This window comes from Haliotis cracherodii, unplaced genomic scaffold (assembly GCF_022045235.1).
Source record: "Haliotis cracherodii isolate W230 unplaced genomic scaffold, xgHalCrac1.p SCAF_5, whole genome shotgun sequence".
In the NCBI taxonomy this organism is placed as follows: domain Eukaryota; kingdom Metazoa; phylum Mollusca; class Gastropoda; order Lepetellida; family Haliotidae; genus Haliotis; species Haliotis cracherodii.
The window spans coordinates 63,659,045-63,684,498 of NW_027266308.1; the positions used below are offsets into that span (position 1 = coordinate 63,659,045).

Genomic DNA, 25,454 nt, shown 5'->3' on the forward strand with positions numbered 1-25,454 from the left:
CTTACCAACATGTTTTAATGACATAATTGTTAAAGAATTCAAAGAAATTCAAAATTGACACAAAAAAGTTGTTCGACTGAACTGAGGTAAGCTTGCTCTATGCCACGTGACTTCCATTGACTCGGGAAAAGCGTGCGGCTTTTTGCTTTTAAGCGAGGTACAAGGGATTTATTCTGTCTCTCAGAAATCCCCGTGCAGCCTGACTTGCTCGTGGCGGAGTATAAGAGATTCCCTTCCAAGGCAGGATACACAGTATTCTAGCAAGATCACGTGGACCAATCAGGTCTCATCATGGATAACACGGAGGTATGATAATGGAGCTTGTACATTTTTTCAACATCCTTAAGAGGTTGTACATAATATTGATATTCTCATATCAGAAATAAACGATATATATATTCTATAACTAGAATAATAAACCATGAGGGGCGCAGAAGCAAATGGTTTATTCTCCCTGCAGTGTTTTATTGTACGATAAACAAGAACCACGAGTCGCGTATTTCTTAAATAATGAACATTAAGTAAAAAATAATGGGTTATGTTATCACGGACATTAATCAGACGAACAAAAGAACCTTCCCTTATAAAAATTGTTCAGTAGTGTTTTAACTTTGAGGGAGGTTGTACGATAGTGGAAGCTGGAACTCAGTTATTATTGCACTATTGCATGGCGAGGTGAGAATGTCCCACGTGCAGAGAATTCACATAGCCAATCAGGCTCAATCAGGTTAGGTCAACAGTGCACCACCCAACATCTGACAAACACATTCACGTGAATCACGATTGTACGCAAGCATTTGCTTGATCATCCTTTTTCAGGAATAGAGTACGTTGACGGTGGAGATAGTCGATTTCACCTTTCATTGGGATATCGTGCTTTTCTGTATTGGGGATGGATCGTTATATCGCTTTATAAACCCTATTCTTGTTGTTTGGAAAGGGAAATTTAATGACAGGAGACTACCGCGGATTTCAGTATAATTGTGATTTGTGTAAAACATTTTAGTTCTCATCTTCAAAAAACAGAACATTCAATTTTATGCAAATCAGACACAAATACCGGATGCAAAATCAAAGAAATGGGTCATCCCCTATGATGAGGTGCCTGTGATCCTGATTCGTTTCAGGAAGACAGTTGAAGACGAGTTTTGTGTCATCTTGCGCATGTGCGTCCTCTGACCCGCCATATTGAACTAGAAGGGTTTATGTTGTATTTGTGTGCAGGACGTTCGTACTGCATTTGTTGACTGTGTTGGATTTTGTTGATTGTTTAACTTATTGCATTCAAAATGAGTGACATCGACCCAAATAAGTTGAAGGTTGCTGAGCTTCGGGAAGAACTGAAGACGCGAGGATTGGAAACAAAAGGCACGAAGCCAGTGCTTGTGAAGAGACTAAAACAGGCCCTCAACAAAGAGAGTGGATCAGGTAATTTGTCAATTCATTGTTGATTTTGTGACGATTTTGTTGCATTTTTATCAATTGATCGCATATACACAAGTAAGGTTTGTAATTTTGATCACGATGCAATTTGCAATGGTCTCGAACGTAAATATTGCGATGTTGATCTGTGGAAGCCATGTTCTCCCGGAAGCAAGATGTTTATGTAGGTCAAACTGTTGCAAGAGGTTAATCCATTTAATTCAGTTTGAAAAGCTAAGCGTTCATTCTTTTTATGAATAGTGTACTTTGTGTCACTTTGTTTTCTAATTTCGGGTGTCGGGGATGGCCATGGAATCAAAAGTGTATTTTGTACCCTATGGGGTTTAGAGCCTGTAGCTAATATGGAACATGTCATCAAAGAAAACGGCACCAATACTCATACTAGCGAAAGCGGTACTCCTCAAAACAGCTACTTCTTTACAGTGAAAACTGCATTGTATTATTTTATACTTTGGTATTAGGAACAAGCTATAAAATAAAATAACTTTAAGGTTCACATGCAAACACAAATTGGTCATGTAATTGTGAAGTGATCATTGTCAATGTTTAGGTCCCCTACATAAGAGGAAAATGCATTTTTCAATTTGATTAACTGCAAGTCAGTGTCAAACTGAAACTATTTTGTGACCTGTTCAAAAGTTTGTCTCTTAAAAGAAAAAGTTTTGAGACGAACCTACCACCCCAAACTTCTGAAAATGCTCCAAGTTTTGTGGCCTCTTTTGTCACGCATACTCATGTTTTGCCCAGTTGTTTCACGGGTCAGACATACTTATTGAACATGAATGAAACATTGAGACTCGAAACATAAGGAATTGTGATTTTTATCCAACATCAAGCTTTTGAACTGGTCCCTTTATATGCATGACTTGCTGGTGCCAGATCATTCTTCACAATGTTGTATGGATGTGTTATATGCAATAAAACTGAAGAAAACTCAACATGTCATATTATTTGAATACGACCAGTAGCCAGTGTTTGTGGTACTGGACTTTGTGTCTAGGTACAATGACGTTAAAATGAAGATGGCTTCCAATTTCACTGTACAAGATGTATTGATTCTGCGTTTGACAACTTAGATATTATAAATATATGGTGCCGATTTCACCTTTCATGTGACCTATTGTTGCATTGGACAACAGTGCAGTTTACCGAATGCATCTTATATCGTTTGTTGGCTCAGGCTGTTGATTGTCACTGTTTAACTGATCTCGCTTCCTCTTTGTTGTTTGGATGTTAGGGTTGGATTAACTGATGGTGGAAGAAGACACAAATGCATTGTCACACACTAGGAACAAAATATCAGTTTTTTTTATTTACATTAAACGATTGCTTTAATATCTGCTAATACCAAAAAGGCCCTAATTAGTTGTGAACATGTAAATATATTCATCCATCAGTGATTTTGACACAAAAAACTGTATAGAGGTCAATGACTTGGACCTAAGAAATGTAATAAGTCGATGACAAAAGTCAAATAAAGATGGTGTATGATGTTAGAAAACCTGTAATCCGACGATAATAGTATTGTCATGAATAATGATAAAGGCATATATGATGCTGAAAGCTCTTATCGAAAATAGGACAATATGTGTACTGTACATTCTCCTGATTGACACGAAACTTTTATAGCATTTCATTGGTCATTAAAATCGATACTTAATCGGTTTACTTAATAAATGTGAAATTATGACATGTGTGACCCTTGCTTAGCATTTCTATTGGTGAAAAGTTTGACAACAAACTATCGGTCAAATTGGAATTTTATTGGTCTATGGCCAGACGTCGATGGCCATCTGAAACCCTGTCTATTGTCCCATGATTGACACTGCCATCTGTTAATTGTCAGTGAGCCAGGTATTTGGCCATCCCGTCTATTAAAAGGATGGCATCCGCACAACAAATGATAACATATGCAAGTATTGCGATACAAATCAGGTTGTGCGAAAGTTATAGTGATACATATCAGATGGCAGTTAGTCAGGGTTAGAAATTGTCACTAGCCCTGAAGTCCTTGCCAAACTGCCCTATGGTAAAGGTATCATAAGGACTAGTAGAAAATTGCCATTTTTAAGGGTTTTGCTATATGTTATCATTATAAGGACTAGTGGACGAAAACTGTTAGTTTCTAATGCTGGTTAGTGTGCTTCCCCAGTCCTGATTAATACATTGGATTGGAAAGGGGATCCAAGGGTGAAGGATAGTTAGGGGCAGTCTACCCTAGACAACTGGCCCTAGAGATTAAAGTGGCAAGTGAGAGCTTCAGTCTGAGCCAATTGGAGCTAACTGACATTTCTCTTGTCATAAGAAGTACAATCAAAGTTCAGACTATGCGTGTCGTAAAAGGCAACTAACGGGATCGGGTGGTCAGACTCGCTGACTTGGTTGATGCATGTCATCGATCCCAATAGTGCGGATCGATGCTCATTATATTAATCACTGGATTGTCTGGTCCATACTCGATTATTTATAAACAGCCGTCATATAGCTGGAATAGTGCTGAGTGCAGCGTTAAACAACAAACCAACCAACCAACCACTGTTCAGACCTTCCATTTCTGAGTTTTGTTTTGTTACAAAAAAGGTGATTATTATTTACCGCATGTCTTCATAGATATTGAAGTAGGTTTGTCATTGTCAGATAGGTAATGGTTCCAAATAATTTTTAGCATAAGTATGCTTGTCTGAGACAAGTAAAATTCAGGAAGGACTAGTGACATTTCCTTGTGGACTGCCACTTTACCATTACGTTAATGCGAACTCTGTAGGAGATCATTTTTGCAGAGAAGTGATTGAAATTTCTAATCCTGAACAATGCCAATACATGTAGCCATAGTAGCTATTCCGTAGACTAACATGTGCTTCCAGAAATAGTCATGTATATGTCTATGGTTAAATGAAAATAATTATATGAAGGAAATCTTAAATACAGTGGTCCCTTGTTATTGCGCTCTTCAATATAGCGCTAACTCGGTTATAGCGTGCAGTAAAGCATGGCTCCCAAAATTTACGAACATTTTTAATAAACTCAAATTTTCCAATGACACAATGTTATTCCCCATTCCCCCCCAACATTATCAGCTGATCAACGCCATCACATAACACAGGAAATACCAGTCAATAAATCCGAATTGAAGTATGCAATTTAATCCTATTATTATAATATCTGGTAATAAAAAAAATGTTTGCAATATATTTAATTAATCATATTCAAAATTTCATTCAGTAATTATAATAATGTTTACAATAATACAGCATGATAGTGATCGGTAGATCTTACAACCCATCATTATTCACAGCAACCACAGTCAGATTACCGCTATTTACGCCTTGGAACGAACTTCTATAACGCTCATCAATTATTTGGACCCCGAAGGTAGCATTGTAGCGAGGGATCACGGTATCAAGGCAACCCCCAAGTCTTGTATAAAAGGAGCTGTGCAGGAGATGAGTATTGTCTTGCAAGAGCTGTGCACGGGTGAAAGTTTTATATAATAAAAATTGCTCTGTGGTCTTTTAACTGAAGAGAGACTAATGATTCTCATAGCAGATGGAATTGTATCAGTTATCCTTGCTGTTGATTGCAACTGTTGATCATCTAAGCTTGATTCCATACATAGTATTGCATGTTGTTTGAAAATTGGATCGAGGTTTTTTATTGATTGGAAGGGGACACGGGTGGCCCAGTCGTCTAAGGCGCCGCGATTCGCTGTGCAGAGTTGCGTCCCTTGGGCACGCCAGAAACCTATGATTGTGGGTTCGAATCCTGGTTCGCCCCGATTATGTTTCTAGGTTTGTCAGCACTATACCCGTGCTCGTGGGTTTCACCGAAGTGGTAAACGTCTTAGACCTGCATCACTTCGGGCTTTCCTCCAACATTAAGCTGACATGCCGTGATATAACTGGAATACTGTTAAAAGCAGCGTTAAACCCAACTCACTCACTATTGATTGGAAGGGATCTTACTCATTGAAAGAAGTCATGATCATCACTTGTTGGTCGTGTATAGATTTCTGGTTGCTAGGTTTCTCTCTAGTTATTCAGGGAACAGCCATGTGGATTTTCACAAATGGGGCCCCACCCAATGACTCATTGTGTAACATTGTGTAAATATTGAGCCAGAGGCGGAAGAGTAGCCTTTGTTTGTTGAGAAGTAGTTGAAATTGGATATCATTGACATTATTGATTCATCCCTTCTAGATGATGGGAGAACTCCTTGTCAAGTATTTATTTTGATAGTTTGAGTATTCTTTGAGCATTTGAATGTTGATGTTCCACAATATGTGCAAGTTGTACAATTTCAGTTTGAGGTTTCATTGTCATGATTGGTGTTTTCTTGTCTGAATTGTTTTGTGTCATTCAGACTCTTCACTCTTAGTAATCCAGGGCAGATGGTGTATGTTTTGTTCCTCGTTAAAAGTATTAATAGCATTAAGTAATGTTAGAGAAGTTTGTACACGTTTACATTTGAACACTGTATGTTATATAGCCTGCCACCTTATGTTTATACAACTGACAACAAATAACTAAATATCAAATAGCAAGGTATCGTGTATACTAAGTACTCACACTTTTATCATTATGTTGTCTGATAATACTTCCACATGTTTAATAAGGGAAGGTATTGATAATTGAAGTAGAAAGTATCTACTAATCCAGGGATTTATCCAGGATTTTAGACTAAGTGCCCTTATGAGGTAATTTGGGAATAAAATAGAAAATACAAGTCACAACACCCTACATTAGTTATTACCATCTAAAATGTTTTTGGGAAATTTGTGGCTCCAGAGTGGGAATTTTTACTGACATTTGGTGCACACTTGGGACCCAATATCGGCCTCTGAGCAGGTCTAGATACATCCCTGTAATCATCTGCCTGACAACTTCTTGACATGTTTGAAGATTGATGTCAGTTTGTAACATTCAATTAAAATATATTACTGTTTTTACAGAAGATGCTAATGAATCTCTGGACACATCCCAAGACGCCGGTGATGAATCATCACAGGAAGGTAGTCAGATACAGGAAGATCTGACAGCTGCAGAAACTGCTCCAGCAGCTGAGGTGTGTGGAGAAATTGTACTGTGATGATATATCTTGGTGTATAACTAGAAGCTTTTAGCACCCAATGAAGATCCAGGTTAGAATTGGTCATGTTTGTCATAAGAGGACTAACATGGTAGCGTGGTCAGACTTGCTGTATTTGTTAATGCAAGTCCTCATATCCCAATTGATGGTCATGACGCCAATCGCTGGATTGTCTGGTTAAGATTAAATTAATCTTCCTTCATACAGGTGGACGTCACACCAAAGACCCGGGTTCGATTCCCGACATGGGTACAATGTGTGAAGCCCATTTCTAGTGTCCCCCGCCGTGATATTGCTGGAATATTGCTAAAAAGTGGCGTAAAACCATACTCACTCACTCATTCATACAGGTGGAATATTCCTGTGGAGGCATTAAACAAACAATGCATTTAGACTCTGCCAAGTTAAATATTGGCTTAATATTAACCTAGTGTATAAGTTCAGTCCTGTAGGCAACTAGGTTTATTGGTTGTTCACATCATTTTATCAAGTTTGTGTATCTTACCACAATACAAGCAATGAGTGATCAGAAAACTCATTTTACCAAATTCCATTGAGCAGCAAAATGCTCTTGATATCATATGGCGAGGAAATAAAGAATGATAGATCTTCATGATATGTTGATAAATCAGTTTCACAATCTCTTGCTCATTGTGAATTTGCCAAACATCTAAGTATATTTGATTATTCACCAGTTTTTCACTTTATGTTTTAAGGCTGAACCTGAAGCTGAAGCTGAACCTATGCAGGAAGAAGCTCCGACAGAAGCAGCAGCTGAAGCAGCAGTTGAGCCTGAGGTCGAGGTGAAGGCTGCAGAGGGGACAGATGCTCAGAACGGGGATGAGGAGGCTGCTCCAGTAGACGATATGGCTGAGGAGTATCAGACTATAGATGAAACTTCACAAGATGATGGAGAGGAGGGCAAAGGTAGGGTGTCTCAAAACATTTTGCTTATTTTTTTAAGAAAAGATATGTGATTTTTGCCTTGACAAACTAGGAAATGAAATTTAAATAAATGGTTACTTCCTGTTCAAAGGTTACTTGTCCCAGACCAATTGTAGGACTTTGTCCCCCCACCACCCTCAACACTGGTAGCATAACCAATAAACCTCTTTAAAATGTTATGGAATTGTTTTGAATGTATTATGTCTGCTCCTACTTCAGATGATGAACGTGGAGCAAAAAGGAAGAGGTCTAGATCCAGATCTAGGGAAAGGAAGAGGTCTCGTTCCCACGACAGATCTCGTCGGTCTCGATCACGATCACGAGACAGGCAGTGAGTCTACTTGCTTTTTCCTTTAGAGGCAGTAATGTGAGTTAATGCATGTGGTAGTGGAGTTACTGAAATTTTCTGCACAACTCTTCTGGTTGATCTATGAAGTTTTTTTTGAAACTTATTTGTTTATTTTCTGTACAGTAGACGCCCACCACCCGAGATGGATGATGATGGCTGGGAAACTGGTACAGATTTCAAGTTGGACAGATGTAAGTAGTTTTTAGTGTCTTATCATCAGTTATTATGGTCAGACAGAATCTTTAGTTGAATGTTTAATGTAATAGACCATTTGAATTTAATAGGAATGATAAAGTTGAAAATGCTTAAGATGACCAGGGTGCCATTGTGCAAAACAACCTCAGCCCTCGACTGTCGCAAGTCTATGTAAAGGTATGGGAGTTACGATCACCTTAACGCTAAGATCAATTTGTACAACAGCACCCAGGAAATAGATATTTCCCATTCACAACTTGATTGTCCTCTCTCTTTTTTTCCCCCAGTTAACTGTGACTTGAATATGCGCATTGATGAGAATGGTGTGAAGGCTCACCCTCTGACCGTGGAAGGGTTTGGCTTCATGTGGGCTGGGGTGAGAACAATGTTTGCAGTGAACAAGGGCAAGGTTGCATTTGAGGTCAAGGTAGGTGTTCATATTTGTGCATGTGGATCTTACATGTTTCCTATAATTTTTTATTGTACTTTATTTTACTTTTCTTTTAATTTATAGCTATGAACAGTGTTCACAAATGCTTGATTGAGTATAGTAAGATAAGTTGTAATCACATCTTATGATTGATGATCAGAGTGATAAGATATACATTGTTTAATTTATTGTATAAGAATATGCAATTTGCAAAACCCAAATGTTGTGTAGTTATAACTAGTTGTATTTTTATCTTGTAACTATGTAAATGCCTTTATTACATAACTATTAAAATTTGGATCCAAGTTGGTTTAAGACTTTTCACTGCGTTAGTGTTTGGAGGACTAGTTGGTACATATTGTCACTTCTTGCACTGACAGATATTGGAGAACTTGAATGTTGAACATCTCCCATCAGAAGAGTCCAACCCCCATGTTGTGCGTGTCGGCTACTCAGTGGATGGAGCTTCACTACAACTTGGTATGGTCATGTCTGATGTATTTGAAGTAGCTTGACCAATTTGTGCGATAGATCTTTTCCCAAATGTTTCTTATAGCATGTATATAGGTTAGGGTCCAATGGTCTAAGGTGCTGCAATTCACTTTGTGGATTTGTCCTTTGAATCCTCGATACACCCTCATTATATTTCTAGGTTTGTCAATATCATACCTGTGCTAGTGTGTTTCTGAACTTTTGTAATTGTCCCAAGACTTGCATCACTTTAAAGTTTTCTTTACACATACTGCTGACCTCGATGACATAACAGACAGTGTTCAAAGTAGTGTATGTACTGTGATCTATCCGACTTGCAACCTTTCATAGCTGTACATGAGTATAGTGAGTTCAATGTTTGTATTCCAGGTGAAGAGGCTTTGTCATATGGTTATGGTGGTACAGGCAAGGCATCAACAGAGTGTAAATTCAATGACTATGGAGAGAAATTCTCAGAGGGGGATGTCATCACAGCTTATCTAGTAAGTGGATGTAATAACAGCTTTCATCCTGCATGTTACAACTGTGTTCGGATTGGTAAACCAAGTTGAAAAAAATCTGGCCTTATTGCTTGCTTTGTGACTTAAGATCACTTAAGAATATGGAGATCACTCAAGAATATATAGAATAAACACTGTAAATTCATTCCATACGGCACTTCTAGTTGGTACAGAATGTTTCTTAGAGTTGAGATTAAGTGTACCAGGACCCAAATGTGATTTTTCAAGAAGTTATGTTCTCGTGACCTGTATTGAAGTGTTTGTCAATGTTTATTTAGGATCTCGATAGTGAGGAACCCACTATTTCCTATGCAAAGAATGGTACAGATCTTGGCAAGTGTTTTGATATTGACAAGAGTCAGCTGGGAGAACAGGCTCTGTTCCCCCACATCCTCACCAAGAACACCGAGTTTGAATGCAACTTTGGACAAAGGGTAAGGAATGTTATATGGATTTTTAAATTAATTAAATGCCTTGAAGTTAGCAACATTATCATAACGTTTTCAAACACCAGCCCACATGTGCATAAGATATTAAAGCCACTTTCTCAGAAGTAGTGCTTCATGTAATGGGCATCAATTTCATAAACACAATACCATTTCAGTTTTCAGATTTATACATTCTTGAAGTCATTGCAGTGTTAGATACTTCTGTAGTAATGAGGATATTTACAATGAGGCCATGTTGTGTTGTAGGAGGAGCCCTATTTCCCTCTTGCTGAAGGCTATGTGTTCTTTGAGACAGTGGCACAAGAAGATCGTATCAGGGGTGCCCTGCCACCAGCACAGAAGGGAGATTGTGAGGTAAGCTCTGTTGCATATACTTGTTAGCTAGTTAAAGGCCTGGCTTTGTTTAACCTTCTGGACATTCTCACTTTGCATTTCTGAAACCTTTGGACCTAAGAAAGTGACACTTATCAAACTAATGGTCTGTCTAGTTTGCCGTAGCTCTCCTGATCCTAATATCAATATAGCCACCATGGCAGTCATGTTGAAAACCTACTGCTGCTGGTGGATATTTGCTGAATGTTGTATATATTTGCTGAATATTGTATATATTTGCAGAATGTTGTATATATTTGCAGATCCTTATGATGGTTGGTCTGCCAGGCGCTGGCAAAACCTACTGGGCAGAAAAACAGGCAAAGGGAAATCTGGAGAAGAGGTACAATGTGCTGGGTACCAACAACATCATCGACAAGATGAAGGTATGCTCATATCGTTATTGAATGATAAACTCTGTCAGTAATGGAAAATTGTTTTTTCCTGATAAAGCTTGAAAGTTTGGTTGACTATTGATTACTGACCTATTCATAGAAGTCATGTTTCTATTTGAGGTAAATGTTTTTTTCGAGTTTGTCATGATGATTTCATATCTAATTTGGAATATACTTCCTGTTTTTAGGTCATGGGTCTGCCTCGTAAGAAGAACTATGCTGGTCGATGGGACGTCCTTATTGACAAAGCAACAAAGTGCCTCAACAGGATGATTGAAATTGCTGCTCGCAAAAAGCGAAATTATATCTTGGACCAGGTAGGTGTATTTTATTTTGGTTTCTATAGTGTAGTACAGAAAGGACGACGAGACACAGGAGGACCTTATGGAATCGTTAATCCTTGATGGATTTGTCAGAAATAAATGCTTTGCACTCAGGACGATACATACAGGTAGGTATGTCTCAATTTTGATTTTTTTACAGACAGATTTCAGCAAAAAGGTGTTTGAAGAGGTAAGTGAAACCTTTTTTCCTTTCTTGAAAGGACATGGATGTTTCCTCTCAAGATTTACAAGGTGAGTCTGTTTGCTTGCATTTGAAGTGGACAATCGTGGGCTATTGGAAGCCATGGAAGAAGAGGATGTTAACTTGCATTATTATACAGATGCTCTTCCGCACATATGTAATGGATTTTGACGCGACTTGAATGCTTAAACCCTGTAATTGATGCCTTTGCCAGTATTTTGATGTAAAGTGGTAGTTTGAGCCAAGTTGTAAACCCACCCATGAGAATAACTGATGGTTAAAATTTGATGCAGTGTATATTTTGTCCTTGTTGTTTGAGTCTTTGGGAGAACAGCATCCTGGAATATATGCTATCAGATTGTTTTTCATATATTAACAAGTGGAATTTGGTCTTTGGTTTATTTTGTGTATGTGATCAACATTTGAGAGGACAGATGTGGCATCTTCAAGTACATAGTGATCTGATTGTGTTTTATATATTGATCTTGTATGTTGGTAAAAAGTGGAATTTGGTCTTATCCAGTTTATTTTATGTGTGTAAACTGTTGTGGTTTGTTACTCATTATTCTGAGAAAACAATTATAGGAAATTGTGATTGCACAAAGGATGAGTGATGCTAGAAATCCTGAAGCCTTGTTTGTGCAGTGGCAGAAAGATGAAGTGAAGGGAGTTGTCCCACTACCCATTAAATAATTGTAAAATACCATATGTGCTAATCAGTAGTGCTTTCCTTCTTGTAATGAAGTAATTGACTGCTGAATATATGCAGATGTTCTGTAAGTTACTTGCTATGTTATGACTGAGTGAGCTTTTATGTTCAATGAACCATTTGCTACTATTCTGTAGTTCCATGCTGGATATTGAAGTTATAGATAGAACATTTGTAATCGTCTCATTAATAAGGCCATCTATATACTTAAAGCGTTACAGGATGTTCACCACAACTTTAAGTTTGAAATTCCACATGTACCGTATATCGCCGTCCATAGCGGGACCCCCGCCTACAAAGTGCCCCTTGTAGAAACCATCAAAATCGATGCTAATTTATGTACCTAGCCTATATTGCAATCTGGACTGAAGCACATCACCAGAGCATAAACATTCCCTACATATGCCATAAAAACATGTTTCTCGTCCATTGTTTGATATGATGCTTTGACACATGAATAACAGCATATGGCACCATTTTGTGTTGACACGTTTGACGCCAGATTGAAATAACGATTGTTTTTAAAGTAAAGAAATAAGATAAATTATTTCTTGCAATTAAATCACCAATTAACTTTGTTTAGATTGATTAGACTTCGTTTTGTTTAACCTTGAGCATGTTTATTCACCAGTCGCAGATACATGCCTTTTCCAGTACTCGCTGAAAGATAGAAATACAAAGGGGGGAATTAATTTCTGCCTCACAGGTTAAATATCACACGTTAGAGGACATGTACAACAGGTCGGTGGCATCTAATGTAATGAAAATCTTATTTTGTAATTGGTTACATTTTTGTCTACTTTGCAGTTAATTTCAATACAACCATATTATTAGATAGTTATTTAAGGAAGCCATGGAAATGCAGTGATTTAAATGAAATAAATATGTAAAAAGGCTAAAGATGTATCAGATGATTTGAGAGGATCCTGTTTATGCTTAATTTGTTGCTTTCTACTGGCTATTGATGTTTTTAAGTGTAAGCTGTCTTGGCAATCTTGATTGAGGAGAGGCTCATTTAAATTTATTTGCAGAAAATATATGGTATGAATAAGGAAATATGATAAAATTGGTGTTTATTGGTTCTAGGAATATCGATAGTTATTTCGGATAAAATGCTAAGTTTTACTGTGAAACGACGTCAGTTGTGGACTGGCTTTCAATTGCGGGTTGACATTGCCAGTGGATCTCCTACCTTGTGCATAGGACGACCACCCTCATTCTAACTTAGACGGCGGTTTGTGGTTATTACGTTAGTTCTCATGTAGATTAGATATAGAACAATTTTGAGAAATATTATTGCTGGCTGGCTCTTTGTACACATGTGAATCGTGCTTATGAGTACTTAAAGTTTGTCCCAGAAAACATCTTACATTTCAGTGTGAATGTTCAGTTACGTTTGTTTGGGGAGCATATGAACTTTACGTCCAGAATATTTTAAGTAGAAGTTGGTGTCACTTGCAGGGTAGACACAGATCAGGGAAAATTACCCGTTGTCAGGAAAAACTGCATTTTGTAGATTGGCTGTGTTTTTATAACGTTTTGTATGTACATGATTTAACATTTACCAGAATGACAGAACTATTGTCCGTGCTTTGACATGTTCCATTTTTTAGTCCTATCAATCTTTGAAGTTTATTGGATTTAATTACTCAGTCTAGTAATCTTGCCATTTCTCATTGACAGTCGGTCATTTTGATGTTAGTGTGTATGGTGTTACTGGTGTATGTTGAGTAAAACGGGTGATTGGAGGCCATTAATCACTTAATGTAATGTGTTTTTGTATTAATGTTGATCAGGGAAAATGGAAATCTGTCGGGAAATTTTAAACTCGTGTCACTGTGGCTACCCTGACTTGTCTCTAGCTGCTTTTATTGGAACCTACTTGATTGGTGGTTTACATGTCAGGACTTACTTTGAAAGAATAATTGCTGCTTTCACATTTGATGTAATGGATTTACAAGATTTAGAATTTGAGTGTTGAGTTGTAATATTATCCTTGTTGACATGGTGAACATACAGTTGCATTGCAAGATATTAGCTGATTAACTTGCTCCATTTGAGAACAGCAAATCAACTTTAGTTCACAGTAATGTGTGTCTATTTCTAGAAACTATTCAAACCAAAAGAATATGTGCTTGCCTTAGCACTTGGATGTTAAGGCATGTTAAGGATGTCAGCTGGTTTGTTCCTGTGATCTGAAGAAATTTGAGGCACGGATATGTTGTCTTGGAGCGACAGTTATACTTGAAAGGAAGTCCATGCAAGTCACAAGACACTTACAGATATTCTAAGAATGATGGTCATATATTTTTAGATCATGTTTTTGCAAATGTTGTGGATTAAGTTGTGGTATATAATGTAATGATGCACTTCACAGATTTATGAAAGCATTGGTGAATGCCAGCTCAATCTTATTTTTCTAGGAGTGTATCAAAGCTTTGTATCCCGAGTGGGGAAACGTGACAGTATCAGTGGAACTTAGCTGAGTGTTGAATGAGTGTATCTGCAACATGTACAAGTACGGTTATCACACTTATTACTGCAAATGAGTATTTTATTCATGTGTGTACACCAAGGGTTTATTCAGTAGGCTTTTTCCCTCTATAGATTTGTAGGTTTCAATTAGTTCATGAAACTCACCAGGCATATACATCACTGTATGGATGTGTTAACTTCTTCTGTAGAGGTAGTGGATGGCAGAAAGCTTATTCTCTGTTCAGCTAACTTCCTGTGTGCTTTATTAATCATTTTGGCTTTTGATGGTCACTCATTGGTGTTCTGGTTGAACAAAATGTAATATTCAACTTGTGATGTACTAGTTTTTACCAAGTTATTGGCTCTGATGGATTGTCAGTCATTATTACTCTATCCACATAATTCTAATTATTAGGTTCTTGAATTATTTTCATGGCAATCAGTCAAGAAAATTGACTTGTTTCTTGATTTCAAACATGTGGAAAATAAGTTTGAAATTGAAGTTGTACAAGACTGAGGCTGTTTTTAGAGTTTCGACAGTATTTTGTTATCAGCATTGAGATGTTGGTTGGCCACATCAGCTGATTGATATGATTATCTACGGCAAGGCATAGGTGGTGATCGGGATGAGGTTGCTCTTGGCTCATCTATTCACTAATTCCTATTATGATGAGCACTATGATTGCTATTCCTATGACCAGCATGACTGCTTTGGGAGTGACCTTATATACATACATGTACTCAAGCTGAGATTCCAAAGCTGCGTATGAAATATTCTACATTAAGTACATCTACTCAATGGTTATCTGTGCAGGTGAGTTTTATTTTTCAGCTTTGAAGGTAAGTCCCATGGAGACTTAGCTTTCCATGGAGGGGGGAAAACGGATAGGGATGTTAGGGCTAGGCGCGGAATAGAGCGGGACAAACGGCAGGCAAATAGGCAGTTAGCGACTGTATGAACCATGTAACATGTGTTTCTTGAAGTGTCTTGCAGATACCATCGGATGCTGGACATGATGTAATAATGTTTTTACAACGTAATGACAATGTATGCCACTGATAACATCCGGTTGGCAAAGGAACGAGATGGAGACGAGACTCATGATCTATTATGTTCTTATTTGCCGATTAGACAAATGTGTATGCATCAGCCCGGAGACGTAAAATGCAGCCTTTTGAAGGTTTCCAACGCAAGGCGATTGTGGTAGTACCTACTGATGAGGATTTCAAAACCCGCATTGCCCAAAGGGAGAAGGAAGAGGGAAAAGAGGTGCCAGAAAAAGCTGTTCTTGAAATGAAAGGTAGGGATCGCCGCCGGATAAGGGGGCGGGCACCTGCTGCCGATTGTTATTCTCCTGTCAGCCTTCTTGAAGCTTATTTTAGACCCTAACTATGTAGCTCACCCATAAGCATGTTAATCTTGCTCAGGTTAAGATAGTCTTAGATGTTGGGTTCTCCACTTATGAATTTCGTCAGGGTAGATGCTGAGGAAATTCATGTGGACATTTTGTATCCATACTGATCTTGTTTCGTTTTTTCTTCGCACAGCCAATTTCACATTGCCAGAGACAGGGTCTCTGTTTGACGGTGTAGAGTTCACTGAGCAGGACAAGGAAGAGATCGATAAGCTGGTAGAGAAGTACCGCAAAGAAGGCCAGGCAGCTCTCCCTCCTCCGGACAAGAGATTCAGAGGAGATAGGTTCTCTGGTAGGTGTGCTTGATACATCATTGCTATTCAGTAATGAAAACATAGTATTTCAGACAGGAAGCCAATTCTCGCTGTATCCCACTGAGTAATTGTGGAATTCACATTTATACTACATATTAATAAGTAATCGTTCCCATCGATACATCATTGCCATTCAGTAATGAAAACATAGTATTTCAGACAGGAAGCCAATTCTCGCTGTATCCCACTGAGTAATTGTGGAATTCATATTTATACTACATATTAATAAGTAATCGTTCCCATGGAAACAATATATTTAACAGCTCAAAACTACTATAATTTCTATGGAAACAAGAAAACGCCCTCACACCTAATTTATGTCCGCTGTTGTAAACTGTCTCGCACATCTCGTAAGGTTGCTCTAATTTATATATTGCTCTGTATTTATTTACAATATTTGTGCCCTATACTTACTGAACTAAAGTTATTGAACCACAGTAACTTGTGAGTATAAAATGTGAAGGCCTAGTTATTAGTTGAAGTTAACCTGATGGTGTAAGAAATGTTGGTTGTGCACAATAATTTTGTCACACTCATGAGCTGTGACCGTTAAAATACCCACACTTGAGCTTAATTTATATCAAATGACATAATGAATTGCATTTTGTTGCAGTCTAGTCTTCAGTATTCAAGATAAGAAACATTCTCTGAATAGATTTGATTGACTTGTAACCTTGAAACATTATTTTTCCTAAAACACTTATTTAAAAATGACTACTGTTATGTATGGCACATGAACTAGTTAGAATAGTTACCTGCCCTTACACTGGCACTATCAAGTGAGCCATAAGATCTGGTCATAGTGATAGATGTGGTGCACGAAATCTGTGCCATTGTTCCTCTTACTGTCATGATGATGGGTGTACAAGTGTCCCATGATGTCAGCAAATGGAGATGATGAACATTATGTCCCTATCATCTGATTCAAAGAAAATCTCTACTTTTGTGAAGTAAAATTATCAAATGAAAGATGGCAAATGTTCGATAGCAATATTTATTACAAGCAAATCGTAATCACTTGCCATTTCCTGAAGATGTAGCTGATTGCTTTAGCCTTGGGCATACTTGCAGCTGACTTCAGGGATGTTATTTCAACAGTAATCTGGGATTTTGAATAGGCTGTTCTTTAAGGGCCGACCATAGGTGTTGTTGACAACAGCTTAGGTTGCTCTCCTATACTGACTGTTATCAGTATTATTACTTCAGCTCCTCTTTACTGTCTCTGGGAATGTTGGACCTGTCAAGCACAGCACTGGGTTTTGGTTGGGGAGTTGGATGGGGGTTGGATGGAAATTAAAATAATCAACTAAAGACAAATTGTATCTTGTTTGTTCCTAAATAGTCATGATAGCACACAATAGCCTTTATAGATACATGTATAATCATTATACATGCACATTGACTTCATGAGTGTAAATTATTGGTTTTATAAGTAACAATGTAATATGTATTTCATATCGGGTATTAAATATGCCCTTAAGAATTTAGATTTTTGTTTTTTAAGTTGTAATTCATTTACATAGTGATTGAACTTGCTTCTTGATGGTAGCAATAACCCAGAACAGGACTGTCAGTTGACTCCTATTAAGGACCGATGTTCCTTTGGTTGACGGGGCTAATTGATACATATGAACAAGGGGCCTCCTGCCTCTTGATAAAACACCAACTAGCTTCAGATAGTTAGACCGTGGTCGGCCTCTGAGGAAGAAGTGAAAGTAAGACTGGCACTTACGTTTAGTTTCTGTCAACTCACTACACAAGATCAATATATATGGGTCAATATCACATAGTCATGACCAATGCCAGTGTCATTCCAAATTCTATTCTACAGTGAATTTATGTACTTCATAACAACTGAACATGACAGGTAATTGCATGTCAACAAACCATATATTCTTTAAGATTTAAGGCAACAAAAGAGAAACATTGACAGATTTATCTGGACCTGCTCAGAAGCTGACCTTCAGCATCAAGTCTGCAGCAAATTTCATAAAACATTTCCCAAATCATGTAAACATATAATATAACTCATTACTTATTGTATGGCTTTGTGTTGATAACCTTTATTACCTTGATAACAGGGCCAATAAATGGGAAGAGGTTTTAATCATTAACTTTATATTATTTGCATTGCATACAATCTCTTTGCCATGTGGCACAACACCCATTGTCAGGAAGTAACAAGTATGCCTTGTGGCACAACACCCATTGTCGGGAAGTAACAAGTATGCCATGTGGCACAACACCCATTGTCAGGAAGTAACAAGTATGCCATGTGGCACACCAATTGTCAGGAAGTAACAAGTAATGCCATGTGGCACAACACCCATTGTCAGGAAGTAACAAGTATGCCATGTGGCACACCCATTGTCAGGAAGTAACAAGTATGCCTTGTGGCACAACACCCATTGTCGGGAAGTAACAAGTATGCCATGTGGCACAACACCCATTGTCGGGAAGTAACAAGTATGCCATGTGGCACAACACCCATTGTCAGGAAGTAACAAGTATGCCATGTGGCACACCCATTGTCAGGAAGTAACAAGTATATCCATATGGCACACCACCCATTGTCAGGAATTAACAAGTAATGCCATTGGGCACAACATCCATTGTCGGGAAGTAACAAGTAATGACATATGGCACAAATTTCCCCTGAATTTAGGAAAGTAAGAACTTCTAATAATATATTTTCCCAATTTGTCTACCAAAAGAAATTTGTTTAGAACCCTGGATAATTCCCTAATTGATTTAGTGGCCTCAATGTCTTTCGCCATTACATTATTTTACAATGAATCCAATCAATTGCTAAGTGAGCGGGAGTTGGTCCAATATGAATTGTATATTTGCCCTGGGATGAGCGTTTCATAACCAAAGTTGCCAAAGAGTGAGATGCATTTGCCAAAGACACAGAATATATTCATGTGGGTCACGCACACAGTGTTCTCACACTTAAGCATAAGAGTTTTAGAATGTCTTTTCATGTATAGTCATCAAACCAATGTTTAAGGTGCTAAGGTTACAGGACTCGGACCCTGGTGACTAATCGTAACCATTGTTGAATCAACACCTAAGCACCAGGTCCACATGTTCTAACCTATACATTGTATACAGGACTTTCATTCATTACATTTAATGAAAAGATGTTATTCATTAATAGATCATGCCTGTAGTTTATTATTTCGATGCATTATCAATAAGAATTTGTATGGAGAACGCATTAAGATAAAAATTAATTTCCAGCATGACAAGTGTTGAGTTGAAGATTGCATACTCAGCATCTCAGTAAACAAGCACTACAGTTTATGATTACATGATTCTTGACCACTATGAATTTCAGGTCGAGGTCGTTATGACAACCGCGATCGTCGTGGTGGCTATGACCAACGTGATCGTGGTAGAGGAGGCTACCGTGGGGGATATGACCGTAGAGGAGGTGGTTATGGAGGTGGGTGTTGCTGAAAAATGTCTCCAAGATATGTACCAGAAATATATTTGATATGTTGATTTTTACAATATTTCTAGTGGACTATTTGGAGATTTTAGAGACAAGCAATAAATGATTCCATGGAGAGTGACAAAGAAGTATAACCTGTTGTTTTTTTTGCAGGCTACAAATCAGGTGGGGGACGTTATGATGACCAGGATAGATCTGGAGGTCGACAGGCACAGGTAATTTGTTTTTTAATTGCCTAATACAAATACTCAGCCCTTCACTTGAAGTTGATGCAGAACTCCTATCTGAGCCATTTAGAACCAACACCAGATATTGACCAAGAAACATCCACAGGTTTTATTCCACTCACATCCCACTTGCTGAGTACAGTTTGGTTGGGGTCATCTGCAAGTTTAGGGAAGAAAACTAGAGATTATCCCTTAGACGAGTAGACACTGATAACCAGTTTTGTATCGGTTAAGGATCTCCATAAAGAATCTATATAAGTTAAATGTAACCTGTAAGAGGGGACATAAATGCAAAATGTGTGTGTGTGCCAGTCCTGTGGAACTCTCTTCCCCTTGACATTTATGAGCTAGCAGCTTTTAATATTTTGTATCGAAACTGAATACACATCTTTTCACTTCGTATGATGCCTAAGTTGCAGTGTCTGTTTTCATAATGTTTTATCTTTTGCACTTTGAACATGTACCAGTGCATGGTATGGTATTAGTGCATTAGACATGCTTATATTATGATAATATCCTGTGGACATGGAATCCATATAATTAATATTTTGATGAACATTGTCATTTTTCAGTCCTATGACCGCAGCTACAACCATAATCGCAGTTACAACCAGGGCTCCTACAACAAGCAAGGCTCCTGGGGCAGTCAGGGGTCGTGGGGGAACCAGGGTTCATGGGGCAACCAGGGATCTTGGGGCTCAAACAACCCTAACTATAATGTAAGTACATTGAGTTATAATAGCAGTAGCCCAATAGATTCTTGTGATAATAGTTTCTAGTTCACTAGTCCTAATAATAACATAAAACATGGCAAGTTTCTACTATTCCTTATGATACCTTAACTATTGGACAGTTTGGCAAGGACTTCAGGACTACAGGTTTTGGTAAGAACGTTTGCTTGTTGTCTTGTTTTTTTTTATCTCTGGAACATTTTTAACATTTTTGTTTCAGTGGAGTGGTTATGGCCAGGGTTCATCAAACCAGGGATACGGTCAGTGGGGAGGTCAAGGCAGCTGGGGACAGAACTACTGGGGTCAGGGCGGCAACTACAACAACCAGAATCAACAGTACGGCAGCTGGGGCTATGGCAACTACAGCAACAAATAGTGGCTTCAACATCACACCTATAGTCAGTTTCCTTAAGTCACCAGTGCCCTGGTGTCAAGCAAGGGAGGAGTAGGGGAGAAGCATGGATCGGTTGATGGGTATACTTCAGCGACAGATGTCAGGAGACCTGTGTTCAAGCCTGTTGTATGAGGTACACCTCGACATGATTTCTACCTCTCAGCCGTACTCCGGAACCCACAAGACAGGGATCATGTCCTTGATCATTCAACCTGAACATATTTCTTTGAATTTCTCAGTGTCTTCATGTTACTGTTTTGGTGCAGTGTTGTGCTTGTGTATCAACTGTATATAAAATCCTGTCTGTTCCGTGAAGTTACACAATGTTTTTGTAAAAGGAAAAGAATACAGGAATGAAACAGTTTTGCATCAGCTGTAGAATGCATTTATCAAGTCTTCATGAAGAAGATGGACATTAGTCATGTTGCTATTTCTTACACTTAATCTTGTACTTTAGGTCATTTGTCATCTTTGTAGATGTTCATTAATGTGAATCATGAAAAACAATTGATTATGTGCATAATTAGAGATACTTTCCATGAATCAGACCATCACAGCAAGTTCATTGTCTTCTCCCATATGACAGGAGCATGGTAAAGCATATTAATTGTTGCCTGTCATTGTACAAAACATGTCATATCTTTTGTTTTAAACCATCATCCGAGCCGAACTGTGTGCATCTTCTGATTTCATTCAGGAACATTCATAGATTTTATAAAAATATTTTATTGTAATTTTATTTTAATGTTTCTTGTTAAATTGGCCTTGTTGTTAGTGTCCAACTATAACAATAGTCAGTGAGAATAGAGCCCTGTAATTAATAGTAGGTGGATATTTGGTATTGTGTATCATGTACATTGACAACTGTTGTATCTAGCTGTTTCTGAGACTGACATCTAGGAGCCAGCGTGACATTGATCAGGAAAACTGGGGATGCGGTTCCAGAAACTGCTGAGCAAATCGGTTGTTGAAGAGATTTTAGTGGATATTTTATGTTCAAAATGCGTTACTTATGAAACATGTCTTCATTGTTAAATACATCTTTCTTGGCAATATTGTCTCCTGTTATTTCTTAATGAAAGTGGTGGGGGCACGGGTGGCCCAGTCGTCTAAGGCGCCGCGATTCGCTGTGCAGAGTTGCGTCCTTTGGATTTGCATGCCAGAAACCTATGATTGTGAGTTTGAATCCCGGTTTGCCCCGATTATGTTTCTAGGTTTGTCAGCACCCTACCCGTGCCCGTGGGTTTCACTGAAGTGGTAAACGTCTGAGACCTGCATCACTATGGGCTTTCCTCCCATATTAAGCTGACACGCCGCGATATAACTGGCGTTAAACCAAACTCACTCACTCACTCACTAATGAAAGTGGTGTCCTGTGTCCTATCCCTGTAGGGATATTGTGTTGGGGCCATTGAACATATACATCCTTTGCAGCTGCCTGCTGGCTTTACTGAATGAAGATGACATGCCGGAATATGATTGCAATGATATTCAAGATGGCAATAGTTCCCTGCCCATGATGGGGTAATGGAAACTTAAGTGCATTGACTTCTTTGCTGTTAGCTTCGGACGTGTGAAAGTGTTGACTACAACCGAGTAGAGTTGTTCCCCCTTGACTACATAACTGGTTTTTCAAACGAAATATGACTGCCAATAACCCCTCTTTCCATGTCATCAGTTTTTTAGTGACTATGATTCAGGAACATTCTTAATTTGAGAAAGTATCTCTGGCCAGGGCTGTCCACACCAACCAATTCGTTGCAAGAACCTGAATAGGGTTGTCCACTGACTGAATCAGTCTAATTTCCCAAAGAACGCTCTATGGTTGACAACAGGAATACAAACTCTTATCAGAGGGAATTATTGTTTCAAGCCTGTGGTCAAGCCTTCATACCTTTCACGAGGTAATGGTGATATACTTTTTACTGGGGCGAAAATGGCCTGGACGCTTCTTTGATAGGCATTTAGAAGTTGGAGTACTAAGTAACTATAGGATTTATGGATGAACAACTTCTTTATAATATTAAGAGCGACGTTTTGGTGTTGGTTCTAACACCGTTGTCAAGCAAGTGATCCATAAATCTCATCCTCACTTGATCTATTGGAAACCATCTACTTGCCAACGTTACACTGAAGACCATCCTCAGGGAGAGACGATTACGCACTGTATGAGTAATAACATTAACGCTACTGGTGTTCCACACGTCATTTCTGAATGTGTTGACAGTCACGATGACCCATGCTTGCCGTAATAGCCTACTATGCTTGTAGTAAGAGGCGACTAACTGGATCGGGTGGTCAGGCTCGATGACTTGGTTGAAGCATGTAATCGATCCCAATTGCTTGGATCGATGCTCATGACATCAATCACTGGATTGTCTAGACTCGATTATTTTTACACATCGCTGTCATATAGCTGGAATATTGATGAGTGCGGCGTTAAACAACAAACCAACCAACAACAGTCACGAAGTGATGACGTCTTGCTGCAAGGGGAAACCTGTCTTCCCGCAGTATAGAGGAAGGCTGTCGACTGCCTGCGTGTCGCTGGGTCGCTGATCCAAAGGTCTGGTATCGATTCCATGTCCTCCTGATCACACTTTGACTGACACCGAAGACGTTAGCAACGTGACATTGTGTTGACCATGTTTCAAGCATGGCCGTGCATCTGCCTAATTCTTCGGTTGTCAAACGACATCTTTGACACCGAGGCGGCATAACTGCATTCAGTAATACACAGTAGCAAATGTTGTGCTCTCGGGTAGTAATGTACAACGATTGTCACGATACACCCAAACACAGGTTTTCCGTCCGTTCATCATGAAATTGGTTAATCCATATATAGGACCTCAATCATTGTGTACCGGGATATTTTAATCTTTATTTGTCGGGTGTGTTTTCTTTTAACTATTATCCTCAGCAAACTTTGAGTAGTATATGTATGCTTGCAGGCGTAGGATACCACACTATGATGTCCGCTGACATGTTTTAAGGAACAAAAAGATATATCTTACGTTTACTCTTTCATTAAACGGATTTTGTTTCGCTAGCCAGAAACCAATGGTCTTTGCTTTTACTCACAAATTCACAAATTCTCTTGTTGATTTTTCAGCACATGTTGCTTGCCGTAAAAGGCGACTAACGGGATCGAGTGGTCAGGCTTGCTGGCTTGGTTGACTTGTCCCTTTCGCGTCTTCCAATGCTCAGACTTGTATCATTTATTTATAAGATATTGCAGACAGTAGCAATATGCAACATTAACTCATTCCGTAAATAGACTTCCACTCTAGATTCATTGTCCAGCGCCCTTCCTTCTGTAATCTGTAGGCTATGGTGGCCCAGTCGCCGCCTTTAGCTGTGCGAGTTGGGTCCCTTGGACACGCCAGAAAGCTTTGATTGTGGGTTCGAATCCCGGTTCGCCCCGTTTCTAGATTTGTCAGCACCATATCCGTGCTCTTGGGTTTCACTGACTTGGTAAACGTCTGAGACCTGCATCACTTACCTCACCGATTAGGCTGACACTCTGTGATATAACTGGAATAATGTCAAAAGCGGCGTTAAATCTTGACCTTACTCACTCTACAGTAATCAGTATACTGTCCCGTACAGGCCATCCGGACTGGTACAAGCAGCCACACACACGTGCATGCACGTCGCTATCATAGTACAATAATCTTCACCTCACAACGTTTGGGACGCTGCAAAAATATCTGTGAAAAGGGCTCTCTCGTAATCTCAACACCAAGCCAGGAGCGTATGCAGCTTTCAAAGCGGATCGCGAATGAAATATGTGGTCACCTCCGGAGGGTTTATTTAAAAATCATTATTGCTTCTCATCACTTATGACCGCCCCCGTGGTCCAGTGGTAGAGCGTCATACCAAAATACGTTAAAAGATGGTACTTGTTGTTACCCTGTCTGGCGCTCGGCACTAAGGGACTAAAACACGGACTGGTTGGCTCAGAGGCAGTATACCGTGTCTGAGTCGGGTATTCATGTTAAACTGCGGCATGGTATCTCAGTGGGCTAGCACTATAAATCGGCATCAGTCCGGACTAGTACAAGCAGCCACACACACACACACGTGTATGCACGTCGCTATATAAGTGCAATAATCTTGGACGCGACGTTAAACCCAATTTCACATCACCTCTCATCACTTACGAAAATTAATTTTTCATTTAATGTATGCGGTTAATGTATTTCTGCATCATCATGATTGGCATTGAGATGTTGACATCCAGATTTCTTAAAAATGCAAATTCGTAATGGAACACAATTCTATACAATCAGTATTGGAAACGAAATAGTAATTAAAAAAAGTTAATCCAGGTTCGATATATAAAGTCGAACGAGATGGGAACAAGCCCCTTTCTATATGACCTTTCAAATTGAAGATGCATTTTAAATGTTGTATTGCAGCAACTGCCTGTCTTTGCAGTTAACAAATGGAACGACATGGTGATCGCCTAAGTGCAGAGTTGCGTCTCTTACCGGTGCCAGGATCCGGTTTTCGTTCATTTGAATCCCAGATTCGCCCTTGCAATGATCCT

General features: G+C 38.8%; 1 protein-coding gene across 3 annotated transcripts; it reads left to right on the forward strand.

Annotated features, from left to right (window-relative positions):
• The first annotated feature begins 1,178 nt into the window (after positions 1 to 1,178).
• LOC139444016 (heterogeneous nuclear ribonucleoprotein U-like protein 1) lies at positions 1,179 to 21,955 on the forward strand. Of its 3 annotated transcripts, none has more exons than XM_071224917.1 (18): positions 1,179 to 1,428; positions 6,392 to 6,504; positions 7,245 to 7,455; positions 7,693 to 7,804; positions 7,946 to 8,013; positions 8,305 to 8,444; positions 8,828 to 8,927; positions 9,309 to 9,421; positions 9,718 to 9,873; positions 10,135 to 10,242; positions 10,524 to 10,646; positions 10,844 to 10,972; positions 15,497 to 15,665; positions 15,913 to 16,071; positions 19,434 to 19,541; positions 19,704 to 19,765; positions 20,350 to 20,496; positions 20,729 to 21,955. In XM_071224917.1, the coding sequence occupies exons 1-18, from the start codon at positions 1,290 to 1,292 to the stop codon at positions 20,882 to 20,884; spliced, it is 2,313 nt and encodes a 770-aa protein (XP_071081018.1). In that variant the 5' UTR covers positions 1,179 to 1,289; the 3' UTR covers positions 20,885 to 21,955. The 3 variants fall into 3 exon arrangements, with proteins under 3 accessions (XP_071081018.1, XP_071081019.1, XP_071081020.1); XM_071224918.1 differs by having other exon boundaries at positions 7,949 to 8,013; XM_071224919.1 differs by lacking the exon at positions 19,434 to 19,541.
• Positions 21,956 to 25,454: the final 3,499 nt, after the last annotated feature.

What these genes read in the sequence shown, in the direction of transcription:
- LOC139444016 (XM_071224917.1), top strand. Translation starts at nt 1,290, where the DNA reads ATGAGTGACATCGACCCAAATAAGTTGAAGGTTGCTGAGCTTCGGGAA. An exon ending in CAGAGGAGATAGGTTCTCTG is followed by an intron (nt 16,072 to 19,433) that starts GTAGGTGTGCTT and finishes TATGAATTTCAG; the next exon opens with GTCGAGGTCGTTATGACAAC. An exon ending in CTGGAGGTCGACAGGCACAG is followed by an intron (nt 19,766 to 20,349) that starts GTAATTTGTTTT and finishes GTCATTTTTCAG; the next exon opens with TCCTATGACCGCAGCTACAA.